Here is a 14416-nt window from a genome sequence, read left to right as displayed (position 1 = left end):
GCCTGCATAGTTTCTGTTGAGAAATCAGCTGACAGTCGTATGGGTACTCCCTTGTAGGTAACTAACTGTTTTTCTCTTGCTGCTTTTAAGATTCTCTCTTTGTCTTTTGCCCTTGGCATTTTAATTATGATGTGTCTTGGTGTGCATTCTGTTATTGATGGACATTTTGGGTGGTTTCCATTTTGGGCATGTTGTGCTGCCATTCGCATTTTTGCACATGTCTTTTGGCACACAAAGTATGCTATCCTGCTGGCATACATTAGGAGTAGAATTGCTGGGTCAAAGGTGAAGTGTGTGTTCAGCTTTAGTAAATACTGTCAGACTGTTTTCCAAATTGATTGTTCCAGCACTGGTTAGTTTTCAAAACCAGACTAAAACTACTTCTGATTACGTTGACCAAATACCCTGGTTTTTGATAACCTGTCCAAGGTAGGCATATTTCGTGGCACAAACTGCTACGTAGCATACTGCTACATAAACAGACTTTGTGAATTACCACATTTGGGCTAAATTGAGGATGTATTTCTTATGTCAAGTGGGACTCTGGTAATTAACAAAGCATAGTGGGAAACTTCACAGTTTGTATGTTCGTGGCACAAACTGCTACGTAGCATACTGCTACATAGACAGACTTTGTGAATTACCGCATTTGGGCTAAATTGAGAAGGATGTATTTCTTACGTCAAGTGGGACTCTGGTAATTAACAAAAGCATAGTTAAAAACTTCACAGTTTGTATGTCAGGATTTTCCCATAGCCTGGTCCTTTAATTTAGGGAAGAGGTATGTCCAGTCTATTCTAGCATAACCATGTTGAGAGCCTTGGGTATTGGTGCCCATCTCCTAACACAGTAGCTGGGTGTGAAGTCCAGGAGCCTGAGGGAAGGGAGAAGATCTGGCTGCTCCCTGCTGCCATTCATTCTGAAGGAACCGTGGAGCTGGGTAAACCCTTCTCCCTCACCTGAGAGGCTCCCACTGCTAACTCAGCCTTTGCTTTGTTCGATCATGACCCTGGGCACCTCCAAGGTACCTGAAGCTGAGGTGCACATCTGAGCGACATCCCATGCATAATAGGATGCCATGGACAGGGAAAGCAGACAGGAAACCTACACGGGACATCACAACAGCTGGTGCTCCCAATCACAGAGGAGCTGCTTCTGACAAGGCCAATCTTGAAAGTTATTGAATCCTGGCCTGTCTCCAAAGCACATGCCTTTTACTTTTATGCTAATCACCTCCATTCTCCTAAAGAGCGTCTTTCCCATGCTGAGGGGAGCATTGGAAATACGGCCATTATGCCATTTGAAGGGTCATGATCAACAGACTCTTATTAATGATGCTTAGAGCTCAGTGTAAAACTCACCTGTGCTAACAAGCTGTGTTAGGCAAACCTGGCCAAGGTGGATAATTGATGACTATTGATTTTTATAGAGCAGGCATCTGAGATATAACTAATGACAGCAATAAAGGAGTGTTATCACCCTTGAGTTTATTTCAAAGGTAGGTGAAGGAAAGAGTACTGAATAAAATCTGTTGTGTTCTTTTATTCCACCTCTGCCACTTTTGTGTCCTTGGACAAGTTACCCTACCTCTTGGACCTCTTTTGCTCACCTGTGAGATGGGATTTACAGACTGTATCATATTCTAGGTCTTTTCCAGTTCCTGGGCTTTGCAACTCTATATTCCTAAGAAAAGTTGCGCCCTAATTTAGCATTTGCGACATGCTCTTTGGAAGAGAAGAAAATGTCACTTATTTCTCTCTTCTCCACGCACTGTGTCCAGAGCTTCAGGGCTTAGTTTCAGATGTACAACAGTGATTCCACATTTATATACATTGCAAAGTGATCACCACAGTAAGTCTAGCACCCACCTGACACCATGCAGTTATTATAATATAATTGACGATATTCCCTATGCTGTACTTTAAAACTCCATGACTAGCCTAAGGCACAACATGGTTTAACTTCCCAGAGATTATGCATGTCTGCCATAATATATTATAATTATAATAAAATAATGCTATTGGAATATGGAGCTCTTTTGAAGGAAGCTCTTACTCCTTTTTCAAAAATATTTTTTTATTTTTAAATTACAGTCGATGTACATAAGTTTCAGGTGTACAATCCAGTGATTAGACATTTATATAGCTTACAAAGTGATCACCCTGACAAATCTAGCACCCACCTGACACCATGCAGTTATTATAATATAATTGACTATATTCCCTATGCTGTACTTCAAAACCCCATGACTAGTCTGTAACTACTAATTTATACTTCTTAATCCCTTCACCTTTTTTTCACCCATCCTCCCAACCCCCCTCCCATCTGGCAACCCTCAAAATGTACTCTGTATCTATGAGTCTGTTTCTATTCTGCTGTTATTTATTTTGTTTTTTAGATTCCACATGTAAGTGAAAGAATCTGACATTTGCCTTTCTCTGTCTGACTTACTTCACTCAGCACAACATCCTCTAGGCCCGTGGTCGGCAAACTGCGGCTCGCGAGCCACATGCGGCTCTTTGGCCCCTTGAGTGTGGCTCTTCCTTAGCCTTAGGAGTACCCTAATTAAGTTTATAACAATGTACCTACCTATATAGTTTAAGTTTAAAAAATTTGGCTCTCAAAAGAAATTTCAATCATTGTACTATTGATATTTGGCTCTGTTGACTAATGAGTTTGCTGACCACTGCTCTAGGCCCATCCATGTTGTTGCAGATGGCAAGATTTACTCTCTTTTATGGCTGAGTCATATTCTACTGTACACTTCTTCTTTCTCCATTCATCTGTTGATGGACACTTAAGTTGCTTCTGAATCTTGACTATTGTAAATAATGCTGCAAAAGACAAATGGATGCATATATCTTTTTGATTTAGTGTTTTAGGTTTCCTCTGATAAATAACGAGAGGTAGAATTGCTGGGTCCTTCTTTGACTCCTGCTATAGCTTTTGTTTTAAAGTCTATTTTGTCTGGTATAAGTATTGTTACCCCAGCTTTTTTGTTTGTTTGTTTCCTTTTCCATAAAATAACATTTTCCATCCCTTTGCTTTCAGTCTGTGTGTATCTTTTGATCTGAAGTGAGTCTCTTGTAGACAGCATATATATACATCTTGTTTTCTTATCCATTCAGCCATACTATATCTTTTGTTTGTAGGACTTAACCCATTTGCATTTAAAGTAATTGTTGAGCCCTAACCAGTTTGGCTCAGTGGATAGAGCACTGGCCTGTGGACTAAAGGGTCCCAGGTTCGATTCTGGTCAAGGGCACGTCCCTTGGTTGCGGGCACATCCTCAGTAGGGAGTGTGCAAGAGGCAGCTGATCCATGTTTCTCTCTCATCGATGTTTCTAACTCTCTATCCTTCTCCCTTCCTTTCTGTAAAAAACAAACAAAAAAACACACCCTCTTTAAAAAAATAAAGTAATTGTTGATAGGTATATATTTATTGCCATTTTATTATTAATATTTTTATATATTTTCTTCTTCTTAAAGAAGACCTTTTGACATTTCTTGTAATATTGATTTGGTAGTATGAACTCCTTTAGCTTTTTCTTGTCTGGGAAGCTCTTTATCTGTCCTTCAAGTATAAATGAGAGCTTTGCTTGGTAGAGTAATCTTAGTTGTAGATCCTTGCTATTCATCACTTTGAATATTTTGTACCAATCCCTTCTAGCCTGCAAAGTTTCTATTGAGAAATTAGCTAACAGTCTTATGGGAGCTCTGTTGTAGGTAACTAACTGCTTTGCTCTTGCTGCTTTTAAGATTCTCTCTTCTGCATTTAAATTATGATGTGTCTTGGTGTGGGCCTCTTTGGGTCCATCTTGTTTGGGACTCTGTGCTTCCGGGACTTGCATGTCTTTTTTCTTCACCAGGTTAGGGAAGTTTCAGTGATTATTTCTTCAAATAGGTTCTCAGTCTCTTGCTCTCTCTCTTACTCCTTTAATAAATATTATTTACACAACTTAAGTCTTCAAGGAACTTAGAGTGCAATGGGGTGGGAAAGACATGGTTACTAGAACTGTAGTATAAGGTGGCAGATTGTGAGGGCTGTGAAGGACGCATGAAAGAGTGACAGGGTTCCGCTTACATCTTGTGTAAGGGAAGGCTTCATGGAAGGGGAACCATCTGAGCTGAGAAATGAGTACCATTTTGACATATGGAGACATGGAGAGCCCTCCCCTAGAAGAGGATGTAAGGAGGGACAGGTAAAGGTTTAGGGACATGGTTTGGGGATGGATAGTAAGGGCTGGCTATAAGTAGTACGACCATTTGTCCTAGTTTTCCCAAGACAGTTTCAGTTTATACGTCTGTCCTGGTGTAATTACTCACAATGCCCCTTTTCCCTCTCAAAAGCACCTCCGTTTGGATAAAGGATATAGTCACTATAGCTATAAATGATGTTCTCTCCGAGGCCGGATCTATACATGTCTAATAGGATCTGAGAAGCAGGAATGACTTTAAGCTCTCCAGCTGGTTGCCTGATAAAACAGAGGTAGATACAGGAAAAAAATGGCATTAGAAGGAATTGCCAATTACGAGGAAAGATTGTGAATTCAGCTTTAGATTAGAAAGATAGAGCTGGAGGGGGCCCTGCACGCCATTGGTTCCAACCCCTCCTTTCGCAGAGATATTCGACAGCACTGGCACTCGGGCTTCCTGCACTCTTGTTGGAAGTTCTTGCTTCTCTACCTCACTGTACTGAGTTAGAGTGTCCCTCCAAATTCAGGTCTGCATGAAACCTGTGAACGTGACCTTATTTGGAAATAGGGTCTTTGCAGATATAATGAGGTTAAGATAAGGTCTTACTGGCGTAGTGTGGGCCCCTAATCTAGTATGACAAGTGTTCTTCTAAGAGGAGGGAAATATGGACACAAACACAGAGAGACACAGGAAGAAGGCCATATGACAACAGAGGTCAAGATGGGAGTGGTGCATCTACCAGCTAAGGATTGCCAAGGATTGCCAGGAGCCACCAGAAGGTAGGAAGAGGCAAGGGAAGATCCTCCCCTGAGAGCCTTTGAAGGGAGTATGGCCCTATGGACACCTTGATCTTGAACATCAAGCCTCAAAAAAACACAAGAGAGTATATGTCTGTTGGTTTAGGCCAGTGGTCGGCAAATTCATTAGTCAACAGAGCCAAATATCAACAGTACAATGATTGAAATTTCTTTTGAGAGCCAAATTTTTTAAACTTAAACAATATAGGTAGGTACATTGTTATTAACTTAATTAGGGTACTCCTAAGGCTTAGGAAGAGCCACACTCAAGGGGCCAAAGAGCCGCATGTGGCTCTCGAGCCGCAGTTTGCCGACCACGGGTTTAGGCCACCCATTTTGTGGTCTTTTGTGATGGCAGCCCCAGGACACTGATACACTTTCTAAGCTTTAGGTTCAGGTAGAGTATTCAGGCAGAGCTGTCTAGGAGGCACATGAAAATGTGGGGCTGGGATGCAGAGGAAGGCAGGATTAAAAACAGGGAATGAAAGAGAGATCCAAAGAAAGAGCAGCCAAGAGAGGAACTCTGAGGACAGGCTGTAGAGAGGAAGGAGAGGTAGTGAAGGGGTCAGAGGGCCATGTGGGAAGGGCAGGAAGAGAGCAAAAGTGAGGGAGGAATTCCTGAGGAGGCAGAGGTCAAGAGGTCACACTGGGAGAGGGGGCTGATTTAGCATTCATGTCATGGGTGACCTTTTCAAGAGCTCCTTTGAAAAAGTGCAGGGGTTACTACCAGACCAAGCCTTCGGGAATGAGTGCATTGTGAGTAAGGAGAGACTGGCGAGGGGAGATTATTCTTTCAGGGACTTCAGAACCAGGAGAGAAGTAGGACCATAGCTTAAGGTGTGCAGCTGGGAAAAGGGATTGTATTAGGCTGTAGAGAATTGAATATATTTGTGGGAAAAGGTGAGAAGAGCAGAAAATGATAGATGTAAGCTCTTGTGGTGGGTGGCTAAGGATGGCCCAAGGCCAACCCCTGCAACACACAGATATGTCACACCCTACCCAGAATTTAGCCAATCCTTTGCCTCCACTGGGGCCTCAGCTCTCCTCTCCTACTTCCTCTGTCCTCTGGGGCTTTGAGCCATCCAGCAGGGGACAGACTCTTGAATGAGAGTAGAACAGCACACAGACAGTATGGCCCCTGGGGTGATGAGGGGGCAGCTGGAACTGTTGCTATATATAATAGAGGCCCAATGCATGAAATTCCTGCAAGAGTAGGCCTTCCTTCCCCTGGCTGCCGGCACTGGCTTCTTTCTGGCACCTGGGAGCCAGGCTTGCTTCCCTCCAGCCGCCCGCAGGCATCCAGGACCCAAGCTTGCTTCCCTCCGGCTGCCTGCCAGCACCCACGACCTGGGCTTCACTCTGGCTGCCGCAGGCACCAGGGACCCAGGCTTCACTCCGGCCTCAGCTTCATCCGGAAGGATGTCCGGTCTAATTAGCATATTACCCTTTTATTTTATATATATATGGCATCAATAATGAGAGAGAATCATAGATTGGTTGCCTCCTGAACGCCCCCTACTGGGGATCGAGACCACAACCTGGTAAGGGCATATGACCGTGACCTTTTGGTTCAACCACTGAGCCACACTGGCTGGGCACTGTTGGGTCTCTTCAGTAAAGGTACACGGGGCAGCTGCCAAGGAGGATGGCACAGGAGCCAAAGGACAGTCTCACAGCAGTGGGACCCGGTCCACATCACATGGGACGATTGGATTCAGCAGTGGTGTCTGCGGAAGCACGAGCCTGCCAGGCTCTTAGGAGGCAGGGCAGGTCAACACTTCTCTCCCCCCCGCAGCTTTGACCCTGGCCAGTCAGCGCCCTCTGTAAACAACACCTGGTAAAGTGAGACAGCGCTGGGTTCTCTGCCTCTGATGGCTCTCTCCCACACTCTCCTTATTTGGTCTGGGGATCCTGAGTATGGCTAGATTTTTATCTCCATTTCTTCTTTCTCAATGGGAGACTCATGCCTAAGTCTAAACTTTTAAGAAACACAGTGCCATCCTTGAGAAATCAAGGAATTCTGGGATTACAGGACAGATCTGTATATGAGGGAGGGACCTGCATGTCCAGAGGCGCTGGCTCAACATATAAAGTAGGCTTAAAATTAATGGGGATGTGGATGGCGTACATTGACAAAAACAAAGACAGAAAGCACACGCTCCACCCTGGGGCCGCACCACATGGGGCTCCAGGAGACATCACCCGCTGCAGCTGCTCCATGGAACGGGCCTCCTCTCTGGTAGAGCACTGGCAGGGCCCCAGGGGAGACACAGCACTGGCTACATCTGGGTAGGGTGTTAAGGTATCTGTGTGGGCAGGCAGATGTCAGGTCTAGAGTAATGACAGTGAAAAAAGCAGGATTTTGGAGAAGCCTGAGTCTCCTCCCTCTGTATCCATAACTCCTTTCCGTCCTCTTTTCTTCCAATACCCCCAAATTATATATAATTCCTCATAAGATTTTAGTCTACTTTTTTCTATATTTCATTCACCATGTGTTAAGTATCAGTGTCCATGGTCAACAGAGGAGGGAGCATGCCAACCAAATTGGCCAGAGCCACACAGCTAGTAAATGGTAGAAGCAGGGCTTGAAGGGCCCATGACTCCAAGTCAAGTGCTCTTCAACAGACACCCTCTGTGGCTTCCTCTTTCTATGTGGAGCTTGGTTCCCGGTAGGGCTAGGGCAATATCATGACATTTTCAGAATTTCAACGTTCAGGAACTTTACGTAAGACTTTGGTGGAACCAACAAGTCATTCTGGGTGTATGGCCCATCCCACACGAGAGGATCACTGCTGTGCTCCGGGGTCCCCACACTGCTCCTTCCTTGTTGGCAGTGTGGCCAAAACACTTGGTTATAGTGTCTGGGATGTCACCTGTCTCTAAGCAGGCTTTGTCTACTATACACGATATTGTTAGAATGGGCGAGGAGCCGACCCTTTGCCGGGCCTTCAGGGATAACTCCCAGGTCCAAACTGGCCTCTTAAAGGGACCCTCCGCCACCTGGGTGAGAAAGGCCATCTACTGAAGCGATGGTGCAGGGCTCAGGAGGATGCTGCCATCACTGTTGCCATCCCCCTGCTACACTGCCTCGCAGCAACTATGCACCTGGAGACCAGATACTGCAAAGCTGTTGCAATAGAGAAGCTACTGCCTACCCCAACTGCTCCTAACCCAAATGTCTATGACCATGCGAGGCAATAGAAGATGAAAGCAGCAGGAAGGTGGCCTCTATCTCCCTTCCACCTCCCAGAGCTCTCTAGTTCATCTAATTGGCAGAATATAATTCACTCTAGAGTCCTAGCTGCAAAGGAGTCAGAGAATTGTAGTTTAAAATTTTCTAGCAACTGCAGTATAAGGAGGAGTTTAATTGGATGCTGAGTGCCTGACCACTATACCTACTTTATATGGTGAGGTAAAAATACTGCTTTTAATAAATATTTCAAATATTTTAAATGGTTCTGGGTTAACATTTATTTAATAAAAAATTTAAAAATCTATATCGTTGAAGATTAATGGGCATGTTCATATATGCTGAGAGTCCTCTTAACCATCCCAAGGATGACTTCTCTCCACCAATATCACCATGGCAAAGTTCAGAAGGTTTCTCATGCATTGGGAGATTATATCCTAAAAATAATGATTCACTTTCATTTTTTTAAATTGTGAAAATGACACAAGTATTATTTAAGTATGAAAAATATAATAAAAATAGTTACCTGTAATCCTACATCACTATCACTATAACCACTTCACTCTTTTGATATGCATATTTACATTTTTGTGGATGTAATATCTATAAAATCTTGTTTTGTTTTTTTACCTAACATGCATCATCACCATTTCCCATGCTGCATAATGTGACCACAATTTTTAATGGGCCCATAATATTTCATTACTACATGTGCCATCATTTACTTAGCCATTTCTCTCTAGTTGAACATTTAGGTCATTTCCAATTATTTATGGCTACAAATAATGCTTTGAAGAAGAGCTTCATGCATTTTCAGACTTTTGTGTCACATTTCCAGAAACTGGACAATGGGTTAATATGTACTGGTTAAGGGGTATCCATTTGTAAGCGAATATCAACAGCTTTTGATCAATGTTTTTTAAAAATCACCCTTGGCAAAAGCAGGGAAATTCTTCTCTCTAAACGCTGAACCCAGAGCTTGCTTCCATCACATCCTTAGCACTCACTTTGGGAGCCACTATTGGCAGCTCCCAAAAATGGGGCAATGGGGGCCCTTGGCCTTGAAGCCTCTACTGACAATGCTCACATCACTGTATCTCAATTCCCCGAGAGCCGCCAGGGTTGCTGTAGCTTGAACCTTGGGACTGGGGTGTGGGCACAGCATCTTCAGGGCCTCCTCCCTTTCCTATCTCAGAGCCCAGCTTTCCTGCCCAGAAGCTGCCCCTGGATAAGGTGTCTGGTGAGGGAGAAGTTGATCAGCTAGAGCCAAATCTTTAGCCCAGAACACATACATTTAGACTTGCAAATGTCATGCTTTCACGGAGACGTCCATAAACAGGTCACTCCTCTACTTTCTGATTCCTTTCCCTTCCCACAGATGGAGCAAGACAGTGCTATTTAGGTTAAAATAAAGAATGAACTTAAGAACTGGGAGACCATAGTCTTAGAAGACAGGCAGGTAGATACAAGGCTGCAAGATGTTACTCAGCTACTTTGCAGCCCTCCAATGGGAGCAAGCCTCTAACCACCTTCTAGGCATGTCAGCTCCAAGGAAAATGGGCTGGGGGGGGGGCCTGCCCAGAAGGGATCCATCTTGGTTACTCCTTATTGTCTTGGTTAGTCCAGGGCAGGGTGGATTTAGCCTCTGTGTGAGAATAAGGGGAGGAATAAACTTAGTTCTATTATGATGTGTTTGCAGTGAGAGAAAACATTTCGAATAAATGGGTAATCTCCCCTACCAAGCAGCCTATCACAGGACCTTGAGTTTCAACTCAGTCCCCTCCCTCGTGTTGCACAAAAGTAGGTGCATCCCTGCTATGACGCAGCATGTCCTCAATTCTCCAACGCCACTCCCTTCCCCATCCAGCCACCATAATTGCTCCATAAGCGACATTTGCAGTCACCTCCAGGCCTGAGGAATGCCAAAGCTTGCTGAGCAGTACTGTTTGCAAAACCCTGGGCTCTGGGGGCCATTTCCCCTGAGCCTCTGTTCCTGCTCCCCCTGCAACCCTATGCATAGCGCCTCTGTGGCCAGGCGGACCCTCTCCAGGGACCGCCCCCACTGCCTGCCCCAAGGGAGGCAGCACCAGCCTTGAGGTGGTACAACTTCCCGGGACTCCCCAACGTCTCTTCTCGCCCCCCTCCGGTTGCTTGGAAATTTGCACTGGACAGTGACGTCACACAGGGAGGCGGGTCCTCACTGGCCCGCACACCAATGGCGCGGCCGCCGCGGGCCTCTTCTTTTCCAGTGATTGGTGGCTCGGGCCCCTCCGCTCCACCCCAGCCCGCCATGGCGTCAGGCGCCGTAGCACCCGGGAGGTGGTTCCCACTTTAAGAAGTGAAGTTTTCCCCCCCTCCCCCTCCCTGCCCACCTCCTGCAGCCTCCCGCGGCGGTGGACCTGGCGGATGGAGCTGCGCTGCGGCGGCATGGGGAGCCAGACTGTGGGGCGCAGGATGGATGGGGACTGCCGAGATGGCGGCGGCGGCAGCAAGGACGCCGGGTCGGAGGACTATGAGAACCTGCCGACCAGCGCCTCCTTATCCACCCACATGACAGCCGGAGCGATGGCCGGGATCATGGAGCACATGGTCATGTACCCGGTAGACTCAGTGAAGGTGAGGTGCGAGGAGACTTGAGGGACGAGCGAGCAGAGGAGAGCGCGCGCGTGCGTGCGGGGTCCCCGAGGGAGGCGATCGGTGCAGCTTTGCACAGTCTCCACGCCTGCCCTGCCCACGCGACCCGAGGGTGTGAGAGTCCTGGCTCCTCGCGGCTCCCGCTGGCGCGCCCGGTGTCCGAGGCGCAGCGAGAGGAGCGCGCCGCCCGCGCTCGCCCGGGGCCGCCCACACGTGCGCCGTTTCCGAGGGAGCTGGCCGCCGGGAGCGCTCACCACGCTCGCGCTGAGAAACGTGTCTCCCGACGGGCCGCGTGCCTTCCCGTCCCGGCGTGTGGACACCCGCCGTCTCCGGCGTGTGGTTTCTGCTCCCCGGGTGTTTTGGGGGTCTTGGGAGTGGCAGGGGTTCTCTTGGGTCTTGGCGGCTCTCTTGGGGGTGCCGGTTCGGCGGTGCCCTGTTGATCCCCTTCCCTAAGTGTTTCTGCTCCCTTTCCCCTGGAGTTTGGGCAGCGGAGCAGCAGGGAGGCAGTGAGACCTGCAGTGACATTTGCCTGCTCTTTTTGTATCAGGGAGGCCGGCAGGTGGGGAGAGGGTGTGCTACGCAGCCCTTGACTGTGGGTTGTGTAATAGGCGCTCAGTTGGCCCGACACTTCGCCAGGTAGTTTCTAATGCGTTCCTGTAAGGAGGCAGCTTTAGCCAGGCAGGTACTGTCTGTCTGACAGAGAGCTGCTGTCAGTTTGTTCAGGACACTCCATGCCTCGGGGATAGACTAGTGCAGGGAAGTAATGCTACTACTGACACATTGCATTTGTGCAGGCACAACTCATCTAATTCATACAGCAAGCCTGGCGATGAACCGATGGAGAAACCGAGGCACCGAGAGGTGAACTGATTAACTTGCCCACTTTCATCCTCTGATTCCAGCCCCACTGTGCTTTGGAAGATTGGGGGCCTTGAATGGCTGGCCCACAGAGTTCCCCCCCTCCCCTTCCCGGTAGCTGTATCTTATTGCTGATGCTGGCCCCACGTGAGCCGTGTGAAGGCCAGACTGTCTAACTCAGAGGGTTTCCCTGCCCTGGGCGGCTCTCAGAGCTGGCAGTCAGTGGCTGGAGAGGCACAGGTCCAGTGAGAGATGGCATGGGTTTTCATGGTAAGGTGAGAGTCTGTGCCATTGGGCCTGAGCCATCACCCTTTCTGTCCCTTCAGTGTCCCCGCGGGGAATGAGAGGAATGGTCCTCGCCTGCTAGGGTTACGGAGCGGGTGGGGGAGGTCTTGTCTCTTAGGTTGACAGAGCTCCTCCGGCAAACACCCTGGACAGATACCAGGTGGCATTTGTATAGGAAAGAATCCCTCCCATGTAATAAAATTCCCCATATTTGAAGCTGTTGTCTCAAGTGCCTTGGACAGAGTGTAGGGAAAGTTAGGAGCAGGAGGATGTCATCTGAGCAGGCACCAGACCCACTGGGGCGGGGAGATGAATGTTGCCTCAAGGAACCGTACCACTTCGAGGCCTTGGCCTCTGTGCTTCGAGTTTGGTTCAGAGCATCATTTCAGCTTACCTTTAGGATCAGTGGAAAAACAGTCATGCCCTTTGAGCTCCCTTGGACACTGTAAAGAGACATTTGTCTCATGTATTAAAATTGTGTGATCTGTGTTTAGTTTCCTCCCTGCCCTTCCTCCTGCCCCTTAGAGGCCGGTATTTTGTGTAACTTTCTGTGGCAGTTTTCACCAGTGGACGGGTTAATATAGTGTGTGAAGAAGGAACTGGTTTAGCTGTTACCTTATGGGGCTTGACTGTAAAATGAAGGCTTGGGTCAGCTAATGAGTAAGGTCTTCTGGGTCCTGGATTCTAACTCTGACCCTGAATAAATGCCCCATAGGGGTTCTTCTGTCCTAAGCATGCAGGTTTGGTTTTAAAGCACCTCTCATTTTTTGGCTACATTTTTGGAAGGGGTAGCAAGGCTTATTCTTCTCTGAGAAGAAGCACAGAGAGAGTTAAGACCCCAGCGAGGCTGCGCGGAGCGCCAAGGTCTGCCAAGATCAGCTCGGTTGTCTGCGCCGACCATGAGTTATCAGGGCCTCTCCACGCTTCAGTCATGGCAGAGCTTCACTTGGAGAGACCTTGACTGTGTTTTTAAATATTTTGGATAATGGAGACTGTGAGTAATTGAGTCAGGAGCCCGGGGTTGGATTTCAAGCCCTGCCCCTAACTTGCTTCATGCCTTAGGCGCTGTTCTGTCTCTTGGTTTTGTCACTCGTAAATAAAATGGGGGCTGGGGACCAGTTCAGTATTTCTCCCCATTTTTAACCTTACCCCCCCCCCCCTTTCTGTAAACACAGAACACCCATTGTCCTCTTTTATGTTACTTGAAATTTCAGATCACTATGTCGACTGAAGCCACATCAACGTAAATTGCATCTTGGAAGAAAAGTTTTGTTTTTTTCTAAGGCATGTTCTTTGATTTTTCACTTTGATGTTGTGAAGTTAAATGAGTGGTGGGTGGGCCTGCTTTTTTCAATGTTTCTGTCCTAGATAGTGTGGACTATAGAGCTTAAGCAAACTGCTTGGATTTATGGTTATAGGTCCAGAAGTCTAGCCTCGCTGATGCTTAAAATTGTAATATTCAGTACTATTTCCCATCCCACCCCTGTGTTTTTTAAACTTTGGGAGGTGACCCATTAGCAGGATCAACATTTTAAAAGTGACAGATGGGTGAGAACAGGGTATAAGCATGCATGGCATGCAGTAAGGAAGTGTTGCTCCATGAAACTCTGTGTGTGTGTGTGTGTGTGTGTGTGTGTGTGTTCCTGAGTGGCTGTGTAAAGTGCTCTTTTGGCTGGGGGTTATGGCCAAAATATGAGTGACCCTGAACCCGATGATCGCTAATCCCTCGAGCTCCCACTGGCATCAGCCTGCGTTTACTAAATGGGTGTCGGAAGACCTTCGGCAACTTTTCTGCCCCTTCCGTGTCCTCTCCTCGTTTCACGGTGGTGGGATGTGAGTGTTCACTAATCTGGGAAGGGCCAGGCTCCCGGGACTCTGGGCTGCCTGTTTTCTCCCTTCTCCCGTCAGCTCTGAGTCCCCACGGTGGCGGCACGAGGGAGAGAGCATGGCCACTCCACTCCCTCGGGCTTTGGGCTTCTCCAAATGGTTAGCAACTACTTGCTCCTCCCCACCTGGGGTTTGCAGCAGGGTTTCCATGACTTTCTTCCTGGTGCTCCGAAGTGAAATGGCAAGTGCCAAAGTGCCAAGTAGCGAGGTGGCCTAGCCCAGCACTTGGGGTGGATGTGAGAACCCCTGGTCGGGAGTGCTCATGACTGTGGGGAGAATGCCAGGTGGGTGGAGGAGGAAATTCCAACCAGATTAGGCACACCACTTGTAGACCATGCTGCGTCCCGTGGTGGGGAAAGCAGGGGTGAGAGGAAACAGGAAAGATTTGAAGCGAGGGAACTTCCGCTGACCCTTTCACAGCCCTTCTCTTGCTTTGCTTGTCAGGGAAACTGCTGCCCTGAACTCTGCTAGGAAGAGCCTTCCTTCCCAGCCAGGGCGCGGATGGGTGGTTGACAGTGTTCTTTCCAGGGGCTGTGGGTGCTGAACCATTTGTAAGCCATGGTTTGCC

The 14416-nt window shown here is 47.6% G+C and overlaps 1 protein-coding gene across 1 annotated transcript in view; it reads left to right on the top strand.

Annotated features, from left to right (window-relative positions):
* Positions 1–10458: 10458 nt before the first annotated feature.
* Positions 10459–14416, top strand: part of SLC25A37 (solute carrier family 25 (mitochondrial iron transporter), member 37) — a 42540-nt gene continuing 38582 nt past the window's right edge. Inside the window, exon 1 of the mRNA XM_005864579.2 lies at positions 10459–10800. Within this exon, the coding sequence (XP_005864641.1) occupies positions 10591–10800 (210 nt within the window). The 5' untranslated portion in view covers positions 10459–10590. The remainder of the gene's footprint in view (positions 10801–14416) is intronic.

The sequence above is a fragment of the Myotis brandtii genome, unplaced genomic scaffold (assembly GCF_000412655.1).
Source record: "Myotis brandtii unplaced genomic scaffold, ASM41265v1 scaffold19, whole genome shotgun sequence".
Taxonomy (NCBI): domain Eukaryota; kingdom Metazoa; phylum Chordata; class Mammalia; order Chiroptera; family Vespertilionidae; genus Myotis; species Myotis brandtii.
Note: the sequence above shows the minus strand (reverse complement) of the source record. Positions and strands in the feature narration are given on the sequence as shown.